We start from the raw sequence: 22,274 nt of genomic DNA on the forward strand, positions 1-22,274 counted from the left end.
TGAAGTAGATGCACTCGCTGGCGGGTGACAGTCCGCAGAGCTGTCCCTCTTCCTCTCTGAGCACTGGAGTGGCAAATGTATAGAAAAGTACTGCACAAAAAGGCTTACACTTTTCAGGGCCCACACTGCATCATAATCAGAAAAGGAGAAAGAAGCAGAATGAGAGAAAGGAAGCGGCTCCTACCTCCAGGACATTTTTCCAAAAATTGGTTTTCAAAGCCACGTCCCTTTCCTCTCCTGGCACCCTGACGTGGGCAAAGCGGAGAGGGGAGGAGGCTCAGGAAGGGAAGGGAGGGGACAAAGGCCATGGTCCCTTAGAATGTGAGGGCTCTAAAAGAAGTGTTCACGGGGGCTCGGAAGAAGGTTGCCTGTGGGGGCCTGGGACGAATTTGCTGGAAGAAAGAACAGTTTGGCATCAGACTGTGAGGCGGAAGTGACTGCTTCTCTGCCTGGGGCTGCCAGGCGTCCTTCTTGTCCTGCGTCATAGGACTCAGAATCCCAGGAGCTTTGGAGATCAGTCTCCCTACTCTGGGCAGAGCTGGCCTTAGATCTTCCGACTCAACCGGCAAGGGCATGAGTTTGGAAAAGTGGAGGTGGGGCTTGGGGAGCATTGCATGTCTTGGCCTCTGCTCTGCCCTCGCCTCCTTCCCAAGCTCTCCAGAGGTGGCCTTGGCCACGCAGGGGTGATTCTTGCAGCAGCATGAGTGCCAGAGCCCCTTTACTGTAAATGTCTCTTGTCGTACACAATTTCCTGGTCCCTGAATCCTGTGAAAGGAAGAGCCATCCCTTGTGTTCTGACATACCAGGTGAACTCCCCGGAGGCCAGTCTGGGAACCGTGGTCAGTCTGGGGCCACTCTAGGGGCTGGGCTGGAGGCAGAGGGGGCTGCTCGCCTTCTCCCTGCCCTGGACATCGTGGGTCACCCTTACAGATGATTAGGAGAGGGGAGGATGAAATGAACAATTATCCAAGGCTGAAACAGCCCCAGGTTGGGTGAAAGCCACCAGTAAATGACTCCCGCCACATCCAGTGTCCCACAAAATAGTCTTTAAAGTCAATCAAAAGAAAAAAATACATTAGTGACAGGAAACAGACCTCTAGATCTGGAAAGGCAGAAGTTCTTTTTTTAAAACACATAAATATATGTCTTAATAAGATCTGGTCCTGGGTTAATGGAGGTCTGGTTCTTGTTAACGAAGCCACGTGTCTCCTTGGTGCGAGATGTGGCAGCTGCTAGAGGACCCAGGGCTCCCAGGGGAAGTACCACCTGGGTTGAGTTTCTCAGGATGCGACAGAAACTCCTGCCCCACAGTCACCTGAATCGATCCCTAGACCACAGTCCCTGGGTCGGGGGTGCTGGGGTGGTGAGGAGGTTGGGCCTGAAATCTGCATTTTTGATCCCAAGTGGTTCTTCCTGCTCGTTGACATTTGATAAATGCTGACCCAGGGCCTGGGGGAGGGGCTCTGGCCTTCTGCTGGCTGGGGAGCATTTGCCAGTTCCAGAAACGGGAAGGGGAGGGGACAGGGACTGGATTCGGGCTGGCTCAGACCCCTCACCCCTTCTTCAAAGATAAGCTTGGGCCTTGTACCCACCCCACCCCTAGGTCCTTCGTAGAACTTGAGCTTGAGGTCATCAGCAATCACTGTTTTCCCTCAGACAGAGGAGGAAGGATTTCGTGAGCCTCGAGTCACCATGTTTCCCGGATGGGCGTATGGGTTTCCAGGAAGTTATTGCTTCCACTTCAGAAATAACTTTTGAATAAGAGTCTCAGGGCCCTCTGAGATGAGTCTCGTGCCTCACTGAGGTGTCCTTCTCTGCAGACATGCGGGTGGTGAGCCGGAACTGCACGGAGGACGGCTGGTCCGAGCCATTCCCTCATTATTTCGATGCTTGTGGGTTTGATGACTATGAATCTGAGACTGGGGACCAGGTGAGAGTCTACCTCCCCCTGGGAGGCGGTGGAGGTGGGGCCGAGGAGGTGCATGCAAAGATATTCCCACCAGGGGCCTTGACTGCCCATGGGACTGCAGGAAGCTCAGGTCCTTAGGCAGCATTCGTAGGCATTCGCTGTGTCCCCAAGCCAGATGCTGGGAGGGGAAGACTTATTCATTCATTCTGGGCTGAGAAGTAGCTGGTTTGCTGCCTGAGCTCCTCCAGCCCCCACCACGTGTCCTCCACCTCCCTGGTTACTCCCTGGCTACCCAGGACACCCAGCCTTTCTGTGGCCCGGTGACTGGAGGGTTGATGCTGGGCCCAGCAGGGCTCCTCCGGGACCCTTCCCCAGGCTGAGGCTGGTGCCTATTAGGATCGGTCAGTGCCTCTGCATTCAACAAGCCTTTGTTGAGCATCTGCAGAGTGGGGACACCTGTGCAGAGAGGAGGAAGCAGCTCAGCAGGGGATAAGGCGTTGGGGAGGCCGCATGGTGGAGGCACTGAGGAGGGAGTGGCGGAAGTGAGGTCAGCCAGAGGGGAGGAAAGGCGGGAGGAGCTGGGCAGAGGGCCCAGGGGCGGGCAGGCCCTGGCTTGGGAGACTGGGTGCAGTTCCGCGGGGGGCCGGAGGCTGGGGTCGGGCCCTCGTGGAGCCCTGCACGTCCCTCGTCCTGCTCCAGGATTATTACTACCTGTCGGTGAAGTCCCTGTACACGGTTGGCTACAGCACGTCCCTCGTCACCCTCACCACGGCCATGGTCATCTTGTGTCGCTTCCGGTGAGCTCCCCAGCAGTGCTCCAGTGGGCGCAGCCACCCCAGCTCAGACCCTTTGCTCCGTCCCCTGGGTGTCGGTCCTGGAGCTTCCTGGAGGGATGTTCCCTACCCCTAGGATAACAGTTGGGAAACTTGACCTCAGAGAGGGCAACTGCCTCGTCCAGGGCCACCCAGCAGGAGGCCTACGTGCCTCACTTGTATTTTCCTGGTCTAGGTAGAGGGGTCACAGGAGGGAGAAGTCTGGTCTGGAGGCGTAATGGGGCAAGGCGACAAGGGCTTGAAACAGAGGCGGGAGGAAGGGGGCGATCTGGGTGGGAGACCCCACTGAGACAAAGCCTTGCCGCTGGCCCAGAGCACACTCCAAATGGGGGTTAGAATGCGATGGGTTCACTGTTTCAAAGCCTTTTCCTCCGCCGGCCCGCTGCCGTAGGAAGCTGCATTGCACCCGAAACTTCATCCACATGAACCTGTTTGCGTCGTTCATGCTGAGAGCCATCGCCGTCTTCATCAAAGACTGGATCCTCTACGCGGAGCAGAGCAGCAACCACTGCTTCATCTCCACCGTGAGGGAGCTGAGCCCCACGTGGAAGGGCCCCTGCCCTGCCAGGACTTGCCCCCCAGCCCAGGACACCCCGCCACCTGGGTGTTTCCCTGCAGGTTAAGGCATTGTCCCCAGTGAACACGGAGATCTAGGCGTGACCATGAGATTATCAGTAGCCAGTGATTTCCCTGTATGGCATCACTTCCTGTCCCTTGGCATGTGCGTGCACTTGGCAGAGCAGTCAAAGAAGGTCAGGTGGAAAGGCCAAGTCCTACTTGACCGAGGAGGAACGTAGGCTCAGAAAGAGGGCTTGCCTGGCCCCTGGTCGCCCGACCCACCCACTTTGGGGCTGAGGGGCCGACTGGCTGGCATTACTCCCCGACCACCTCCCCCGTTCTCAGACCTGTGGAGGTAAGCAGAGGAGGTAGGCCGCGATGGCGCTGGATGGAGAGAACAATGCAGAGCACAGGGCCTGACCCGGGAGGGCACAGTTAGAAGGGGTCTCTTGAGATTTTTGGGGACCAGGACTATCTCTTCACCAATGTGGTGTCCAAAACCCTCATTTTCCCAAGGGGCCTCCCTAGTCACCTTGCCTGCGGGGGCCAGGGGAAGGGCAAGACGATGGGGGAGCATGAGCTTAGGGAGGAGAGGGGGCTCTGTGCTCAGCCCCCAACCCTGTCCTTCTCTGATGTGGGCAGTGTGGCCTTCGTGGGCAGCCTGGGCTCAGAATCTTAGGCTGCTACAATGTTAAACTCTCAGAATCCAGGAAGGTCATGCAATTCAGACCCACAGGGCGTATGAGCCCGAGCATGCCGTGCCGAAGGGCTCCCCTGGTCCTGCGGGGCTGGATTTGCAGGGCTCGGTGGGGTGGGGTGTGGGGCTCACGTCTCCCTCACCCTCCGGGCTCTGTCCGCAGGTGGAATGCAAGGCCACAATGGTTTTCTTCCACTACTGCGTCGTGTCCAACTACTTCTGGCTGTTCATCGAGGGCCTGTACCTCTTCACCCTGCTGGTGGAGACCTTCTTCCCTGAGAGGAGATACTTCTACTGGTACATCATTATTGGCTGGGGTAGGTCACTGGCTGCAGCCTGGACAGGCTCAGGCCTCATGGCCAGGTATATCCTTGGTGCTGCTGTCAAGGAGTGTCAAGTCAGAGGACAGAGGTACTTTCCTGCCCCTGCTGATGGCACGCTCCTGGTTTTCGGGCTCTTTCTCGCTCTTCTTGCCCATGGGAAGCCCACTGTCTGAGAGAGTGTATGCTTAGGGGTCTTTCTGAGAGCTGAGATGGCCCACAATGAAGGGGAGACATGGACCCCTAGGAAGCCTGGGTGTGAGGGACAGTTAGGGTCCTCAGAACTCCAGGTCTGAGAGGGAGATATGCCTCATGGGTCAGAGCCCCAGGTCTGAGGGGGTGATGGCCACTGGGAGCCCCACGTCTGAGGGGGACATTGGACCTGCTGGTTTTCCTATTATCATGGAGCTCCTTTTCCTGCTCTTCCAGGGACCCCAACAGTGTGTGTGTTTGTGTGGGCCATGCTGAGGCTCTACTTCGATAACACAGGGTGAGTACATGCCTACGAGTCAGGAGGGCCAGAGCCCAGAGGAGCTCCCTACAGACAGGTTCTCGGTGGCTCCACGTTAACTGTCCCCGACAAACCATCCAGTGCAGGGCTCAGACTGCACTCCCAGCCCTGGGCACTGACTGACCCTGACCCCACCGTAGGTGGACCCACCGGCCACATCTTAGCTAAAGGCAGTGAGAGAACACATGGTTTTAGAGCCCACTTTGCTCTTGGGCCCAACTCTGAGTGTCTGTTTTCCTTTTTGGGAGGGAGGAAGAAGGTCCATGGGGGAGATTGCACCCCCAAGAGCCCTAGATCTGAGGGGGGAATGTAGCCCTTGCCCAGAAGCCCCTTGGTGACCCTGACTCTTGGGTACCAATCCTGCCTGGACAGGGAAGCAGAAGGAAGGACCACAGCACTTGAAGAAGCAGGGCCCTGTCTGCAGCCCCTCAGAGCTCTCTTTCCAGCTGTCCCTCCTCATGGAGCTGCGGGAAAAGAAGCAGCGTCCAGGGGCCTGGGACATCGTCCCACAGGCATCCCAGCCCCTGAGCATAATCTCTGTTCCTCCTCTCTGTCTGTCTTTCAGCTGTTGGGATATGAATGACAACACGGCTCTGTGGTGGGTGATCAAAGGCCCCGTGGTTGGTTCCATAATGGTGAGTGTCCTTGGAGCAGGGAAGAGGCAGTGGCCTGGGTAAAAGGCACAACAGGAGAGGAAATAAAGAGGTCACCACCCAAACCAACCTCCTTCTTTTTCATGGCTGTATTATATTCTGCAACATGGACATACACATTGTACAGCTGTTCTGCTGGCGTCAGCCATATATATCATCCCATTTTTCCTTCTCATGGAAAATACTACTAGGAACACTTCTGTGCGTAACTTGGAGCACAGTGACTATTTCTTTAGAATAAATCCTTAGGAGTGGGATTGCTGGGTCAAAAAAGGGTACCCTAAGTCGCTGTCTGCACTGTAATATCAGTCATTTAAATTTTTCCACAGTCCTGTGAGGAATAAAGGTTGCTCGTTGTTGTTAATGTACATTTCTCCACATCATTAGTGCTGCAGAACATTTTTTTTTCCCAAACGCCTATTGACAATTGTTTTTATTCTGGTTATTACTAGAATATTGCTAATTTTGCTTATTTTTATAGCCCAGTTGTTGTCTTCTTACTGTTTGAAGGATAGTATGCTTCATCTGGTACATCTGTTGTAAGTGTATTTCCAAAGTGGCATAACTCTCATATAGTCAAACCGTCAGGCTTTCTTTTTACAAATTTCAAGCCTTATTTCTCGTTTAAGGAGGCCTCTTCCTACCTAAGATATAAAAATAGGCTTCTCAATTGTTTTGTAACATGTTCATGAATTGGGTTATTACATAATTTAATCCAGCTGAAATTTTATTTCTTTGATCTAAAATGCTCCCTAATTTTTTTTTTTAAATGGGTATACATTTCACTCTCTCAATATTTTTTAATTGACTAGGTCATCTTTTCTCCATTATGTTGAAATGCTATTGCATCGCAAATACTTAGCATACTCTGTTTGAATTTAGTTTCAGATTTTCTATTCTGTGTTATTAATACCAGCTTTTCCCATGGCCAGTACTCCATGGTGCTAGGTACACGTAGCGTGTTTTGGTATCTGGTATGCTAATTTTCCCTTCTTTATTCTTTTTTCTTCAAAAATTTCTTGCACATTTACTTTTTCAGGCAGATTTTGAAATCCCTTGTTGAGTTACAAAAATAAAGTCTGGTTGGGATTTTTATAGGAATTATATTGAATTTATAAACTAATTTGGAAGATACAATTGTTTGTATCTTCACTCGTATCTACGGTGTTGCTTTCTGAGTATTCAGTTACCGCGCTCAGTCGTGCTCTGAAAATATTAAATGGAGAATTCCAGAAACTATACAATTCAGAAGTTTTAAATTGCGCACCATTATGAGCAGCGTGATGAAATCTCACCCTGTCCCATCCAGGACATGAACCACCCTTTTGTCCAGCACATCCTCGCTCTGTTGGCTACCCACCTGTTAGTCACTTAGCAGCCATCTCAGTTATCGAGTTGGTTATCATATTGTGAGAGAAAGAGAGACCACATTCACATAGCTTTTATTACGGTATGTTGTTGTAACTGTTACATAGTGTCATTAATCTCTTACTACACCTAACTGATAGATTAAATTTATCATAGGTATGTGTGTATGGGAGAAAACTTAGTATATATAGGGTTTCATACTATTCATGGTTTCAGGCATCCACTGGGGGCCTTGGAAAGTCTCCCTAGTGGATAACGGGATACTGCTGTAATTGCTTTTCTTAAAATATTATGCCTTCCTCGCCAAGAATATGTCATGAGTCCCCATTTCTTCAGTCTTTCTCATAGAGTCATTTTGTATAGTTGCCTTGTTAAATTTGCCTCTAAGGTAAATCTAGCCAGTCTGCTTTTATTGTGTCTAGGAATCGCTCTTCCATTATATTATTTTAGGTTACTACTGCAGTGTAAGAAAGCTATTAGTTTTTGTTTCTCTTTTCTCGGCTACCTTTCAAAACTCTCTTATTAGGTCTCAACCCTTTTCATGTTGTTTCTTGTGGATTTTCTAGGTAGAAAATTACATAACCTTTAAGTAAAAATAGTTTTTACTCTTTCTAATGTTTATATCATTTATTCCCTGGTTTTGTTAAGGATGACGTTTGCTATAGTTTTGGGAAGTTACCTTTCGATGAATTAGTCAAGTTTCTATTCATGGCTTGTTCAGTGTGTATTTTTTTTTTTAAATTCAGGAATAGATGTCGAATTTTATCAAATGTGTTTTGGAGACATTTATTGAAGTAATTATTTCTTTAGTGATGGACATTTCTATTATTCCATTGTTTCTTCATTATGAACAATGCCACAATGGATATATTTGGGCATATCTTTGTGGCTATGTGAATATGTCTTTAGAAGGAATCTCTAGGAGTGGACGTTTTAGGACAAAAGCTGTGTACATTTAACATTTAACATTTTCACTAGCGGCATATAAGAGCGCTCAATTTCTCGTGTCTTTGTTGGTGTTACAATTACTGAACTATATGCATTTTTGGTATAAAACCGTTATGGCCATGATCTGTTTGTTCTTTTAGTACACTGCTAAATTCTATTTGTTCATATTTTTATAGTTTTTGGTTTCAGATGTGTGTGCGTGTGTTTGTGTGTGTGCACGTATGCTTTCTGTCCTTGTCTGGGTTTTGTGGCAGGGTTTTGTTAGCCTCAGGTAATTTGAGAGGTTTTCTTTTTATTTGCTTTCGAACAACGAAGTAGTACATAACTTGCATCTTCCTTAAAAAGATATTCTGAAACTGGTCTGTAAAGTGATCCGGGTCTGGTGCTTTTTTCTGCATACATCTTTGATTACTTTTCAAATTTCTTTTGAGGCCACTGCTGTGAGAAGATTTTCTACACCTTCTCGTTTTGGCTTTGTTAACTTATATTTTCCCATTTCGCTTGATTTTTCTCTTAGGATTTAAAATATTCTGTGCATCTGTTGTTTTACTCTTTTATTTTGTTTAATTGCGTTTTCTCCTTTTGAATGGACTAACACATGCAGTTAGCAGCATTTACCAAACTAAATTCCAGGGATTGATTAGACACTGGGCAGGTAGTGGAGACCTGACCGAACCCGCTCTCCTGGAGTGTGCTTTATCCTTCTAATAGATCTGTGAAAACAACAAATAAACAAAACAAGGCCTGAAAATGAAATTTATTTTGATTGATCAAGTCTATCTTTTTCCCCCTATTTCTTTATAATGAATTTTTATCCTTATTAATTTCTTTCTTATATAAGTTAAATTTGTGGTACCCTTTCCCTAGCTTTTGATTTGCATGCTGAATTATTTTATCTTCAGTATTTATTAGTGTTTAGTGTTCGGCTATCCATTTTTTTCTCCCAAGGCTGCTTCGGCTGCACGGGGAAGGGGCTGCTGTGCAGTCCCCTCGTGGTGCCTCATTTCGATGTATTTGCTTGCCTCTTTCCTCGTTTCTCACCATATGCTCAGCTCCCATTTTGTTTAGAGAGCGCTTGTCCCTGAACTTTATCTGAAGGTAAATGCTCCTGTTACTCTTCCCGGGCAGTGCTTTAGTTAATCATGTGTATGATTGTCCATTTTGGTTCCCCATGTTCGACGATTCTGAACTTGGAGGTCCTCCAGAGGACAGCTCTCCTCTCTGTAATAGCCTCTTCTCTATCTGTCTGGCATTGGAGTTTTTCCATTACCCTGACCCTGTTTGCTCTTTCTCATCCAGAAATTGCTCACTTTTCTGGCTCGCCCACGATAATCATTCTCGTTTCTCAGTACTTCTATGGAATTGTTTTTTCTTCCCTCTCTTCTGTCGTTTCAATGACACTGTGGGAGGCTGGGGAGATGAACCCGTGTTCACATCACCATCTTGGATTACGAGTCTAGGCGGGACCTTGATTGGATGGGAGAAGGCTCTGATCGGGGAACAGCAGCCTAAGCAGAGGCAGGGGTGTGGAAAGTCTTTGCCCACAGTCATTGCCATCTGCTTGTCTTTGCTCCTCAGGTGAACTTTGGGCTCTTCGTGGGCATTATCATCATCCTCGTGCAGAAACTTCAGTCTCCGGACACAGGAGGCAACGAGTCCAGCGTCTACTTGTAAGTACCATCGTGCGAGTGCCACAGTTGCTCCCGACAGCTGCGTGGGCCCTGCAGTCAGGTCACGGGAGCAGAAGGCCTGATTTTGCTGGCAGAGTAATCTAGCAGGGGCTTTGCAAGATTTCCTTCTGATTAAAGTGCCTTCAAAGTGTAGCCTCCCACCACCTGTCCTTCAGCCACCCCGGGAACTCCTGATCCACACAGTGGTTACACAGGAGGGAAAAGAGAATCATACCAGGGAATCACGTTGGGAATTGCCAGATTCACGAGGGGGGTTAGTTAGGGTGTTGGTTGTTGAGAAGTCAGATTTCCTTTGGAGAATACCTGTTCTTTGGGAAGCTCACGAACGCCACCAGGTACACTGTTGCTCGACAGTCCCCCACTCAGCCCAGTGTGTACGAGTTGCTGCAGCCCCCATCAGCGAGTCAGGTGGACCTTTGAGCTGGTGTGGGTATTGAGAAGGGGGATGCTTTTTCTTCACCTCCCCTGAGGGCAACTCTCCCGGGTCTGGTTCTCCTGCAACTCCCTCCTCCCTGAGCAGAGCAACATCTGATACATTGGGATGATGGGGTTCGCAGGCAGCGTCTTATCGTTGAGTGTAGGGTTTTCTTCACTTCCATAGCCATTTGTTTTGTTTCCTACAAGTTTTTGTGCGGTCACGTCCCTAACAGCCTGTCCCTGCTTGCTCTGTCCCCTTTCCTAGCCCTCAACTCATTCTGAATCAGACTCAGCACCTTTCATCTCAGCTTTTTGCCTTGTGATCAAAAGCACGACCAGCTAGGTGTGTGGGGTGTGGGGACACTTCCGATGCTGGGGAGGAAGGTCCGTCCGTCCCTGTGCTCGGCTGGAGGGGCCAGATGGGCAAAGACAACTGAGGGCAGTTTTTGGGGTCCATCCACCGGCAAGGTATAATCCATATGTGTTGTGTCCTTGGTTTTTAAGAAGAGAGCAGGTTGAAAGCAGCTGAAGGATTCTCATGGCATCAGTGGGGGGCTTTGTCCTGCCTTCATCAGAGACCCCAGCCTGTGGCTCAGAGTTTTAATAGTTGTCCAGTGGACAAGTGGGGCAGCAGAGAGACCCCAGCAGAGGGCTCCCCGCCTCAGCCAGCCATTCTCCTGGAGGGAGGGAGAGGCAGGTATGGCTCAGAGACCCACCCTAGGTCCTTCCCTAAGACTCCTTGGGGCTTCTCTTGGTCTCTCTACGCAGCCTGGGCACCTCCCCTTCTAGAAGCGCTTCCTCTGGGGCTGTGAGATCAGGACAGGGCCTGGGTTGCTCAGCTTTGTTTTCATCTGCATGGAGGATGATTCCATTACATTGGAATTTTTCTGTTATCTATTTACTGATTTTTAAAAAAATTTTAAATAGTTTTGCAAGTTTTTACCAACCCCTGTTTATATATGTATGTGGTCAAAAATTGTTCATCCATGTAAGTCAAAAAGCATCTGAGGCACCGCACTGGGGGCCAGCGGGGCCTGCTCTCTGCAGCTAACTGCCTGCCCTGGGGAGGCCACTCCTGCCTTTGTCTCAAGGACCCACACAACGGGGCCCTGTGCTCCCCTCACCTCCCTGTCCAGAGACCATGTCCTTGTGCCTGGACCCACCTTCTCCTGCTCGAGGGTGCATTGGCTCCCACGCTAACAGTCGCCTCGGACGTCCGAAGCCGCCGTGTAGCTACATCGGCCTCTGTCCTTGGAGCTCTAGCAGCCTTGGCCTCTGCCCCTCCCCTAACCCCTCTGCTTCTTGTTAGGATCTATGTCTTCTTCTGAAGTCCCTGGGGCTCTCCCAGCTTCTTCTCACTCTGCCTGTGCCGGGACACACACAGGAGCTCAGTCGTAGCCTAAATAATGACACTCCGCAGACTCCACTTTATCAGTTCAGACATCCTGTCCCAGGCAGTAAGAACCCCCAAGGTCTGGCCAGGGTTTTGAAGTTATGGCAGACTGGGAGCTGTAGATTCCTACCGGGCCTTCCTGATAGCACCTAATAGCAGAAGTAAGAACCATATGTAGTTAGCACGTGGTTCAGATGAGCATACCTCAGAGATATTACAGGTTTGGTTCCAGATCACTGTGATAGAGTGAATGTCACAATAAAGCGAGTCACACAAATTTTGTAGTGTCCTAGTGCGTATAAAAGTTATGTTTATACTATACTGTAGTTTATTAAATGTACAATAGCACTATGTCTGAAAAAACAATGTACATACCTTAATTAAAAAATACTTTATTGCTGAAAATTGCTAACCATTATCTGAGCCTGCAGCGAGGAGTAATCATTTGACTGGTGGTGGGTGTTGCCTCAGTGCTGATGGCTGTTGACTGATGAGGGTGTGGTTGCTGATTTCTTCACAGCAAACTGTGAAGTTTGCTGCATTGATTGACTCTTCCTTTCAAGAAAGATGTCTCTTTGGCATGTGATTCTGTTTGATAGCATTTTACCCACAGCAGATTTTCTTTCAAAATTGAGGTTAATCCTCTCATACCCTGCTGCTGCTTTACCAACTAAATTTATGTAGTATTCTAAATCCTTTGTTGTCATTTCAAAAGGCTTCATAGCATCTTCACCCGGGGTAGAGTTCATCTTTAGAGACCTTTTTTTTTTTTTTTTTGCTCATCCATGAGAAGCAACTCCTCATCCATTAGAGTTTTATCAGGAGATGGCAGAGGTTCAGCCACATCTTCAGGCTCCACTTCTGAGCCTCGTTCTCTTGCTATTTCTACCACATCTGCAGTTACTTCCTTCATTAAGGTCTTGAACCCCTCAAAGTCATCCCTGAGGGTTGGAGTCAACTTCTTACAAACTCCTGTTAATGTTGGTATTTTGACCTTTTCTCATGAATCACAGATGTTCTTAATGGCATCTAGAATGGTGACTCTTTTCCAGAAGGTTCTCAATTTATTTTGCCCTGACCCATCAGAGGAATCACTATCCATGACAGCTATGGCCTTAATAAATGTGTTTCTTAAACAATAAGTTTTAAAAGTTGAAATTTTTCCTTGATTCATGGGCCGCAGAATGGATACTGTGCTAGCAGGCATGATAACAACATTAATCTCATGTGCATCTCCGTCAGAGCTCTCGGGTGACAGGTGAATTGTCAATGAGCAGAAATATTTTGAAAGAGATCTTTTTTTTTCTGAGCAGTGGGCCTCAACGGTGGGTTTAAAAATTCAGTAAACCATGTTGTAAACAGAAGTGCTGTCATCCAGGCTTTGTTGTTCCCTTTATAGAGCATAGACAGAGTAGATTTAATGTAATTCTTAAGGGCCCTAGGATTTTCAGAATGGTGAATGAACATTAGCTTCAACTTAGAGTTATCAGCTGCATTAGCCCCCAATAAGAGAGTTAGCCTGTCCTTTGAAGCTTTGAGGCCAGGCATTGAACTCTCCAGCGATGACAGTCCTAGATGGCATCTTTTTCCAGCAGAAGGCTCTTTTGTCTACACTGAAATCTGTTGTTGAGTGTCGCTCCCTTCATCAATTGTCATATCTAGGTCTTCTGGATAACTCATTGCAGCTTCTCCATCAGCACTTGCTACTTCACCTTGTACTTTTATGTTATGGTTTATTTGCTAAACCTCATGAACCAGCCTCTGCTGGCTTCCAGCTTTTCTTCTGCAGCTTCCTCGCCTCTCTCTGCCTTCATGGACTTGAAGAGAGTTAGGGCTTTGCTCCAGATTAGACTTCGGCTTAAGGGAATGTTGTGGCCGATGTGAGCTTCTATCCAGACTAATACGACTTTCCATATCAGCAATGAGGCTGTTTTTGCTTTCTTATCATTCATGTGTTTGCTGGAGTTAGCACTTTTAATTTCCTTCGAGAGCTTTCCCTTTGCATTCCGCACCTGGCTAACCGTCGGTGCAAGAGGCCTCACTTTTAGCCTGTCGCGGCTTTCGACGTGCCTTCCTCGCTAAGCTGAATCATTTCCAGCTTTTGATTTCAAGCGAAAGACATGTAACTTCCTTTCCCTTGAACACTTAGAATCCATTGTGGGATTATTATTTGGGTTAATTTCAATATCGTTGTGTCTCAGGGAATACGGAGGCCCGAGGAGAGGAGGAGGGAGTGGGAAAGGCCAGTTTGTGGAGCAGTCAGAACACACACATTTATCCATTAAGTTCAGCATCCTTCATAGATGCGATTCGTGGGGCCCCAAAACTATTACAAGAGTAACATCAAAGATCACTGGTCACGGAGCAGGATAACAATAATGAAAAATTGAAAATATTGCGAGAATCACCAAAACGTGACACAGAGACACGAAGTAAGAAAATGCTGGTGGAAAAAATGTGGCCGGTAGACTCGCTCGACACGGGGTTGCCATGACCTTCGGTCTGTAAAAAATGCAAGATCTGCGAAATGCAATAAAACGAGGTATGCCTGCACATTTAAGCGCAGACAGTTAAAGAACCAGCTAGTTGGCCGGCTTCTATTGTGTAAAAAAAAATCCCTTCGTGATCTCAACAAATCCTTTTTTTAGAGAAAGCGAAACCTGCGCTCATCTCAAGCCCCCAAGATTAAAACCTCAGCTGGATGTGATCTGCAAAGCAGGGGGCAGGTCCGACGCAGAATAAGGGGTCATCTCGATCCCATTAAATTCGGCAACATGTTTGAATGTTTCCAGGGTCAAGGAGACCCTATTAGGGATAGTCACAGTGACAAGGCCGCTAAGAAATGCAGAGCATTGAAAAACACTTGCGGCTCAGCCCATATACATTTCATGCTCGCAAACACCCAGAGAATCTGGTGAGATAGGTATAAAACACGTGGGTCTGTAAAATATAATCCCCTGTTATATCACCGAGGGAGCTAGTTACCGGTGAAGTGTGGTGAACCCTGCAGGGAAGAGTGAGGCCGCAGCCACACGGCAAGCAGGTCCTTGACTCCCAGCTCCACTTACACCATCACTCCTGTCCTCAAGGAATTTCCAGGCGAGAAGATGGTGTTAGGCAAATATATAAACAGGGCTTCCTGGAAGAAGAGGCTCCGGTGGGTTCCAGCCTCGTATAAAGCTGCCCACTTGAGGAGCGTTGAGCAGGACGGGGGGCCGCTGTTAGGGAAGGGGAACTATGGGGGTGCTGGAATGGGCAGGCCATGGTGGGAGAGGGAGATTTTAGGGCTGTGCCTGAGTCTCCTTGGGCCACCAGAGTTATGTGTTGGGCTGAGAAACACTTCAGATCTGCCCACAATAGCTTTTTGATTTTTTCCTCTGTTTCCAGAACAAATTTAAGCCCGGGAGTCCCCAAGAAAGCCCGAGAGGACCCCCTGCCTGTGCCCTCAGACCAGCATTCACTCCCTTTCCTGTAGGTTGGCTCCAGCTGCTCAGATGATAAGGGTTTGTCCTTCGTAGACCAAGACGGCGCTCCCCACCCAGCCTCAGAAGGACCCGTTGGGGGCTGGGCCCCTGCAGGGGGCAGTGGCCCGGAGCCACCCACACTCTCACCTGATGCTCCTGCTAGAATGAGTATCTGGGCTCAGGACTCTGGCATTGAGTGTGGGCCTGGATCAGGGTCAGCTTGTGCTCAGGCACGACTTGCTGTTGGGCAAAGGTTAGGCCTCAGCCTGGGGCTGGGGGCAGGGTTGTCCTGCCATTTCCTGGGGACCCCAGTTTACCTCTGGGAGAAGCCAGCTAGCTCCGAAAGGGGAGGGTGAGGCTCCAGGGCAGACAATGATTGCGCTGAGAGCATCTTGGGCCTGGCCCTGTGGGGAGCTGTCTTTATTCCCAGGGGTCTTCTTATTTGAAGTGAGCATTGGGCGCTGCCTCTAAGGTCTGGGGTGGGGGAGGGAAATTCCATCTGTATCCCCCTCAAAGATCCCGCAGAGCGGGTCTCCATAGCCCCTCAGGATAGAGGAAGGAGGAGAGAACCGGCACCATGATGTTGTAGTTGGCTGAGCAGGGCTGTGACATACCCAGTGTCAGAAGGATGGCGTTTAGCTCTGAAGACAGGCTTTTCCATGATGAGGCAGAAGTTCTGGGTCCGGGAACTCAGCCACCATCTAGGGCTTCCGGTTCGTGTGGAGCTCCATCTTTCGCTTCCCTGCCTAGGAGTACCCCATCTTCCCAACTCCTGTTAGGGACTGGCAGCAGAAAATTGTCACCTCCACTTTTCAGATAGAGAAACTGAGGCCCAGGGAAGGAAAGTGGCACCACCTAAGGTCACCCAGCAAGTCAGGCACCTTGAGTTCAGGTGCCCTGAGCTCCCAGGCTGGGCAGGGGGCACTGAGGTCCGGCTCCTCGGTGGTGGGGGAGGAGGTGGTGGCTGGTGGGAGGCTCTCAGGTTTGCAGAGCTGGCTTCTGGCTGGGGTACCAGTGCGGTGTGGAGTGCCTCCCTGGGGACTGGTCTGCGTTCTGGGACTGCGCAGCATCACATCATGAAGGATCCTATGGAGAATGTTCTGCTCAGGCCACGACATTCCGTAGGCCTGCCAAGTGTCCAACGCTGCACTGACCACTGGGATCTGGGCGAATAGAAAGGGGTCTCTGTCTAGCATCTTGTTAGGTCTTTCCTGGGGCTACAGCCTGGCAGCCTTGTGCACAAAAAGCACTAAAGCATTTGGGAGTTTGGACCAAAGCAAACACCTTGTGCATCCCGGGTTATAGATGGGAATGCCAAGACCTGGAAGTGGCTTCGACCTTCCTGCAGATAAACAGCAAAGCCTTGGTGGGAACGGGTCTGGGAGCCAGGCCTCTCTGACTTTCTGCTGTGGGGTCTCCCCTCTGATTCCGGCTGACACTCACCAAGCAGCCCCCACACTTCACCCTTATCTGAGTTTCTTATCCTTCCTTGGATCCAAATCAGACCTGAGCTCGTCCGCCAGCCAGGATGATCTCTTCCTCTTGATTGAATCCCTTTCCCCCTTCTCACTCATCGTAGTGACTTTTCAGAGAATCCGACATCTCTTTCTTTCTCGTGCCTGTTTCTGGCTTTTCTGCCACCCTTTTGTGTGTGTTTTTTTCAGTGGATCCTTTTGCAGTCTTTGAAAATTTGGGGAGACGGGGGTGTTCGGAAAGAAGAGCCCCACCTTTGTCCCTAGATCTTTCTCCTGAGAGCCCTCCCAGGTGCCAGGTACCCCACCTTTTCTTGCCCCCCTCCCCTGTCTCCATCAGAGGAGTCTGATTTCCCAGCTAACTTGCCACTAAATGGCCTTGAGCCTACTTTGAAGAAATCAGAGGAGTCTATATCTACTGGATCCAGGGTCCAGGAAGGGCAGGGAAAATTTGAGAGCTCAGGGAGGAAAGATCTCAAAGGAGGACAGCTGGGGCTTAAGAATTCTGGCTGAGGGTTTGTGCCTGGTGTGTAGGAGGCGACATCCAAGGTTTGGGCTCTCAGGCTCCTGGACCCTGACTTCTGTGGTTCACCCAGGCCAAGGGCGAGGGACCAGGCCACTGAATGGAGGGGAGAGTAACCACCTTTCAATCTGGGCAAGATAGAAAATAAATTTGAAAACTAAGATGGCTTTTATTTCCGAATACCCAATTAAGCATTTTTAATGATTAGGAAAAACAAATATGTCCATCTGTCTCTTTGTATGAATACAAAACAGATCGTTGACATTTATCGAGCACATGTGAAGAATTTCTCAAATATGTGACTTCTTCACACAGTGCTTCTTGAGCTTTGATTGGCACATGGATCACCTAGGGGTCTTGTTAAAGGACAGAATCTGAGCCCGCAGATTTGGGGCGACACCTGAGATGCTGCCTTTCTAAGAAATGCTCCAGCGGTGGTGATGCTGCTGGTTTAGGGTCCACATTCTGGGTAGCAGAGCGTCATAACTCACACCTCTCATCTGTAAAATGGGCCAGCAGCACCTACCTCACGGTGCGGTGCAAATTGAAAGCTCCTTTTTATGAAATGGGAACCACAAGTCCCACCGAGGCGCAGATGGTTATGTGGACCTCAGCGTGCCCCCTTTTTGGCGTATGTGATTCAAATGTTTGCCTTAGCAAAATGACACATCACCACCTGCCGAGGACCTTCAGACTGGCTCTTGAGAGATGGAAGCACAAATAACGAATCTGTGAATGCCAAAGGTCTGGTCTCTTCATGCCTCTCTGTCCTCGTTTGCATCAGATCCCCTCAGACTGGTCAGTTCACCGGCAGGAGCTCAGGGCTCTACGTAGGGTTTGTGAAGTAGGTCTGTTGCAGTCTGATTAGATGACACAGCTCTTAATCCATCTCTTAAGTTGTCCGAGAAGGAACACAGGTGTCCATGGTTTGTGCCATCCTGAGCATAAGCAGGACCGAGAAGGGCTAGAAGAGGTAGAGATCCAGCCAGAGGCCTCTCTGAGGAGAAGGTGGCTCTGTCCCCACAAAGCAGAATGTCCAGCTGGACTGACACCCTGCCCATGGTGGACGCCTCCATCGGATCTCTCGTTTCTGCAGGCAGTGGGGCCGTGGGGCCGTGGGGCTGTGCCCACTGAACTTCTGTCAGGAGGTAACAGGTGTCCATGGTTTGTGCCATCCCGAGCATAAGCAGGACCGAGAAGGTAGAGATCCAGCCTGAGGCCTCTCTGAGGAGAGGGTGGCTCTGTCCCCACCAAGCAGAATGTCCACCTGGACTGACACCCTACCCGTGGTGGACGCCTCCATCGGATCTCTCGTTTCTGCAGGCAGTGGGGCCGTGGGGCTGTGCCCACTGAACTTCTGTCAGGAGGTCTAGCCTGGCCGGCGCGGAGCAGTAGAACTCAGCAGTCATGGAGTGCCCTCCCTCTGTGCTGCCCACGTGGGAGCCACTAGCCACCTGCGGCTGTTGGGCCTTGGCGGTGTGGCTAGGGGTACTGAGCAAGTGGAGTTTTAATTTGATTTAATTTTAAGTCAGATCGCCTCAGAGCGGTAGTGGCTGTCGCCTTGGATCCCTCAGGTCTAGACTTACAGTCTGTCCCGTCCGTCCCCCCTCTGCTCCCCCGCCCCAAGGTACCTGGGCGCTCAGAGCGGGGAAGGTGCATGCGGAAGCGGGGAAGATGCATGCGGAAGCGGAGAGGTGTAGAGGGGGAGACCGGTGGACCCTTGAGACAGGTTTCCTAGTCCAGCCTAGAACTGGCCTGATTCTAGACGTGGTCCGCCAGGCTGGGCAACACGAGGCTCGTGGCATGAGTTTCCAGCTGCCCGTCTCACTGACTGGCCTCCCACAAGGCCACGCTCTGAGCCACGTGCTGACTCTGGAGACAGGTTCTCGCTCCCTGCATGAGACCCAGCCCGGGCCCCCACCTTCCAAACACGTGAGGTCCCTCCGAACTCCCCTGACCCGCGTGCGGTCCCAGTGCGAGAGCTCGTGTGGGCATGTGTGTCCGTGCACACACGTGTGCGTGTACGGGCACGTGTGTCCGTGTCCACAGCTGACCCGGTCTTGGCCCTCGGCTTCCTTATCTTCTCCCACGTCGCCGCCTGGCCCTGCGTCCACGCCCCAGCCCTGGCTCCTCTCCCCTCTCCATCAATCATGTTGCTCTAAGTCCCGCCTCAGTTTCTTCATCGCCCAATGCCCCCCCAGCTGACAGAAACGCTGATCTTGTCACACCCAGCAGCTGCGTGCAGAAATGCTACTGCAAGCCACAGCGGGCTCAGCAGCACTCTTGCAAGATGTCAGAGCTGTCCACCATTACTCTGTAAGTGTGCGTGGCGTGGCTGTGGCCTTGTCCTGGAGGGGAGGGGGACGCATGTGGCTGCCACTGCCTAGAGCCTGCGTCCTGCCGCTGGGCTCGGGGAGAACAGAGAGCAGCCTGTGCCTCTGGCCCCCAGCCCTCTCCTGGCTGTTGCATGTTGACGTCTGTGTGCCTTGTGAGTTCTCGGCCGCCTTGTGACAGAGGGCGGGAGGGGAGGTTTTGGCGATGAAGCAGCAGCCATTGTGGGAGCAGATGGGGCTTGGCTGGGGCTGAGGAAGGGCCCTGACGCTTCTGCCACTGCTGCCTCGACGTGTGGTCTGTCCCAAATGCCCTGCTTCTCTGGTCCAGTCTTCGGAACTGCCACATTGTCCCCGAGAGGCCTAGAGCTTGAGTTCACGTCGACAGCCCCCCGACACGGGGCAGGGACCTGCTCTGCCGTGAACGCCATTCACACTTTGGTTGGTGTTCACTCTCTCAGTCCCCACAACCACCTGCGAGATGGGTACTTGTGTTACCCCATTTTACAGATGAGAAAACCGAAGCACAGAGAGGCGAAGGGACTCCTCCAGGTCACACAATTGTCAGGGTGCGGATGTGAACCCAGAGTGTCCTGTCACCGGTGCCAGGGTGTCTCTGACAGGAGCAGTGGCCTCATTCAGGGGTCCCTTTAAGTGGGGGAGCCCACTGTCATTGGGCAGCTCTGACTTGGAAGCTCTTCTTGATATTTTTAAGGACTTTTCTGCCACTGATGCCTCCTTGTGGCAGGGAGACCGATGCCAAGGCCCTGTGTCACTGCCGCCCCAGGTTCACCAGACTGTAGGGTGACTCTGTGACTATCCTCAAAGAATGTCCCTGTTCCAAGGCCTCTGGTCAACTCCGAAGTATGAAGGTGCCAGAGCTCCAGGCCCTCGTGACCTCCTCCTCTGCCCACACTGCCCTGTCTGCCAAAGGGCTCACTTCTGTCCTGGGTCCCTGGCAGAAGCTCCTGGACACTCCTGATTGCCATGGGGCGACCAGTGAGGGAGGGCGTTGCCCCTGGACTGTGCGATGGGACACCCCACTGCCAGTCTCCGCACCTGCCTGGGACTGGGAAGGTCCGTGCCTGAAAGGTCGCTTTCTCTAGCACTGAACTTGTCCCATCCGCAGCCACCACAGTGCTGGAGGGGTCTAGCCTTTTGGTTTCCATGGTGTTTCCCAAATCTCCCTGGAAACGGGCCCATTTGTGGGAGAAGAGGCAGGAGGGGGAGGCTAGGGATGACGCCCATGCTGTGCCCCGTCAGCAGGGTCACAGAAGGGTCCAGGATGCCACGTGCCTGCCCTTCCAGGCCACTTTCCTCTTCTTGTCCAACTTCCGTTCTGTAGCCAACACTCCCTGCTGCCTTCTGGGGTCAGGCCCTGGGAGCCTGGCGAGGGGCGGGAGCCCAGCGCCCAGGCCCTCTTTAGTTTTAAGGTCTGTGAGGCTTTCACACCGGGTCCGTGTGGCCTGTCATTCCCTCATGGCCAGGCACGTTCTGAGCGTGAGCCCGTGCTGGCCTGTGCTGGCCGGGACATAGCAGACAGTGAGGCACCACGCCCGCCCGCAGGGAGCCGCAGTCTAAGGGGCAGCAGACCGGAGGAAGGGTGAGAGGGCAGCCCGCTCCAGGACCACACCTGGGCTCGGTGGGGCCCTGCTCTGATCCCGTTGGTTCCAGCCCTTGTCCGGGGACCCCAGGCTGCAGCACGCGGGCCATCAGGGAGCAGGGGGAGAATGGGCGGCGCCCAGCACTGGAGGCACTCCTCCCTTCCAGGGATGAGCCCAGGTCCACCGAAGGTCTCCCCGCCTACCCCTCCCCTTCCTCTGGCTCCTGCCCTCCTCCTCTTTCTTCCCCTCCCCCCTCCCTCCTTCCTCCCCACTCAGTAGGCACTGGGAAGCCAAGGGCCAAACTCAGACTCCATGGGTTTGCTTCTGCTGAGATCTGGAGCCCAGATTCAACAGAACATTCTCTCCCAGAGAGGCTGGGATGGGGCAGAGGGAGGGGCACACGGTGTAACTGCCCCCAGTCGAATGGTCGCCTCCATGCTCAGCTGTCCACCCTGTGCACGAGCTCTGTCGGGAGACGGGGCGCTGAACCTCCCGCTCACCCCGACTCAGAGGGCCCAGGGGACGGACTGCACAGGCAGGGCAGGTCCGCTCTTTGAGGAGACTCGGGGGAAGCCCATATGCTGGGGTGGTCAGAGGCGGGGTCCCAGTCCTGGAGATGCTCTGGGAGCCCCGCTCCTGACAGAGCAGGACCCACAAGTGCGCGTGCTGGCACACTCCTGATGCCTTACCGTGGCTCTGCGTCCCACCCCTCAGAGCAGAGTCTGCCCCCCTGGGCCAGGGAGCCGGTTGCAGGCAGGGAACCCCGGAAGAGCTGGTCTTGGGGGCCAGAGGTCCTTTTGGCCCTTTCTTCCCTGCCCAGCCCACCCGAGCAGATGGCTTTCTCCCCCGCTGACTCAGCTGCAGGTGGCAGGTTCCTCCCGCTTGGGTGGGGGCCGTTTACGCCCACTGTCAGACAGTGCTTCCTAGGACAGTGCCCATGTCTCTTCTGTGGCCCACCCAGCTCCCCTCCCCCCAGCCCAGCTCCCTGTCCCTGTCACCCCCTGACTCTGCTCAGACAGGTAGCGCTCCCCTCCAGAGCAGGACGTTTGCTTTGCTTGAGGACCCACCATGTCACCTGAGCCGCCCAGTTCCCACCTCGCATTTCGCCTTGACTTCACTTCTCCCAAAGGGGTTTCTCTTCCCACGAGGGGTGTCTGTAACTCACTCACTCACTCACACGTGCGTGTCGAGTGGCTCTACGGGATGCTGATGTGACCTAGAGGGACGGGTGCTCTGCGCACTGGGGGTTGTCCCCCCGGACTTCCCAGGGAGGGGGTTCTGTGGGTGGGTGGGGGCCCGGCTCTGGGGGAGCAGAAAGGACTGGGCCTGGGGTTCTCTGCCCCGCATGGCCGCGGTCCGAGCTCTGGCGGCCCCTGGAGTGGACGCCTTGCTCTCGTCCACAGACGGCTGGCCCGGTCCACCCTGCTGCTCATCCCGCTGTTCGGGATCCACTACACCGTGTTCGCCTTCTCCCCGGAGAACGTCAGCAAGAGAGAGAGGCTTGTGTTTGAGCTGGGGCTGGGCTCCTTTCAGGTAGGTGTGGCATGTGGGGAGGGGGCGGGGCGTGGGGGCGTGGCGGAGCG

The 22,274-nt window shown here is 52.0% G+C and overlaps 1 protein-coding gene across 8 annotated transcripts in view; it reads left to right on the forward strand.

Moving 5' to 3' along the window:
• Positions 1 to 22,274, forward strand: part of ADCYAP1R1 (ADCYAP receptor type I) — a 52,773-nt gene that overhangs the window by 25,367 nt on the left and 5,132 nt on the right. For 3 of the 8 annotated variants that reach the window (XM_015589461.2, XM_015589465.2, XM_015589464.2), the window contains 10 exons: positions 1,821 to 1,930; positions 2,609 to 2,706; positions 3,134 to 3,266; positions 4,161 to 4,314; positions 4,747 to 4,807; positions 5,394 to 5,463; positions 9,376 to 9,467; positions 14,686 to 14,769; positions 18,990 to 19,073; positions 22,095 to 22,224. In XM_015589461.2, coding sequence (XP_015444947.1) covers positions 1,821 to 1,930; positions 2,609 to 2,706; positions 3,134 to 3,266; positions 4,161 to 4,314; positions 4,747 to 4,807; positions 5,394 to 5,463; positions 9,376 to 9,467; positions 14,686 to 14,769; positions 18,990 to 19,073; positions 22,095 to 22,224 — 1,016 coding nt within the window. The remainder of the gene's footprint in view (positions 1 to 1,820; positions 1,931 to 2,608; positions 2,707 to 3,133; positions 3,267 to 4,160; positions 4,315 to 4,746; positions 4,808 to 5,393; positions 5,464 to 9,375; positions 9,468 to 14,685; positions 14,770 to 18,989; positions 19,074 to 22,094; positions 22,225 to 22,274) is intronic. The other 5 variants (XM_015589463.2, XM_015589467.2, XM_006912045.3 and 2 more) reach the window with 5 other exon arrangements.

This window comes from Pteropus alecto, unplaced genomic scaffold (assembly GCF_000325575.1).
Source record: "Pteropus alecto unplaced genomic scaffold, ASM32557v1 scaffold21, whole genome shotgun sequence".
Classification (NCBI taxonomy): Eukaryota; Metazoa; Chordata; class Mammalia; order Chiroptera; family Pteropodidae; genus Pteropus; species Pteropus alecto.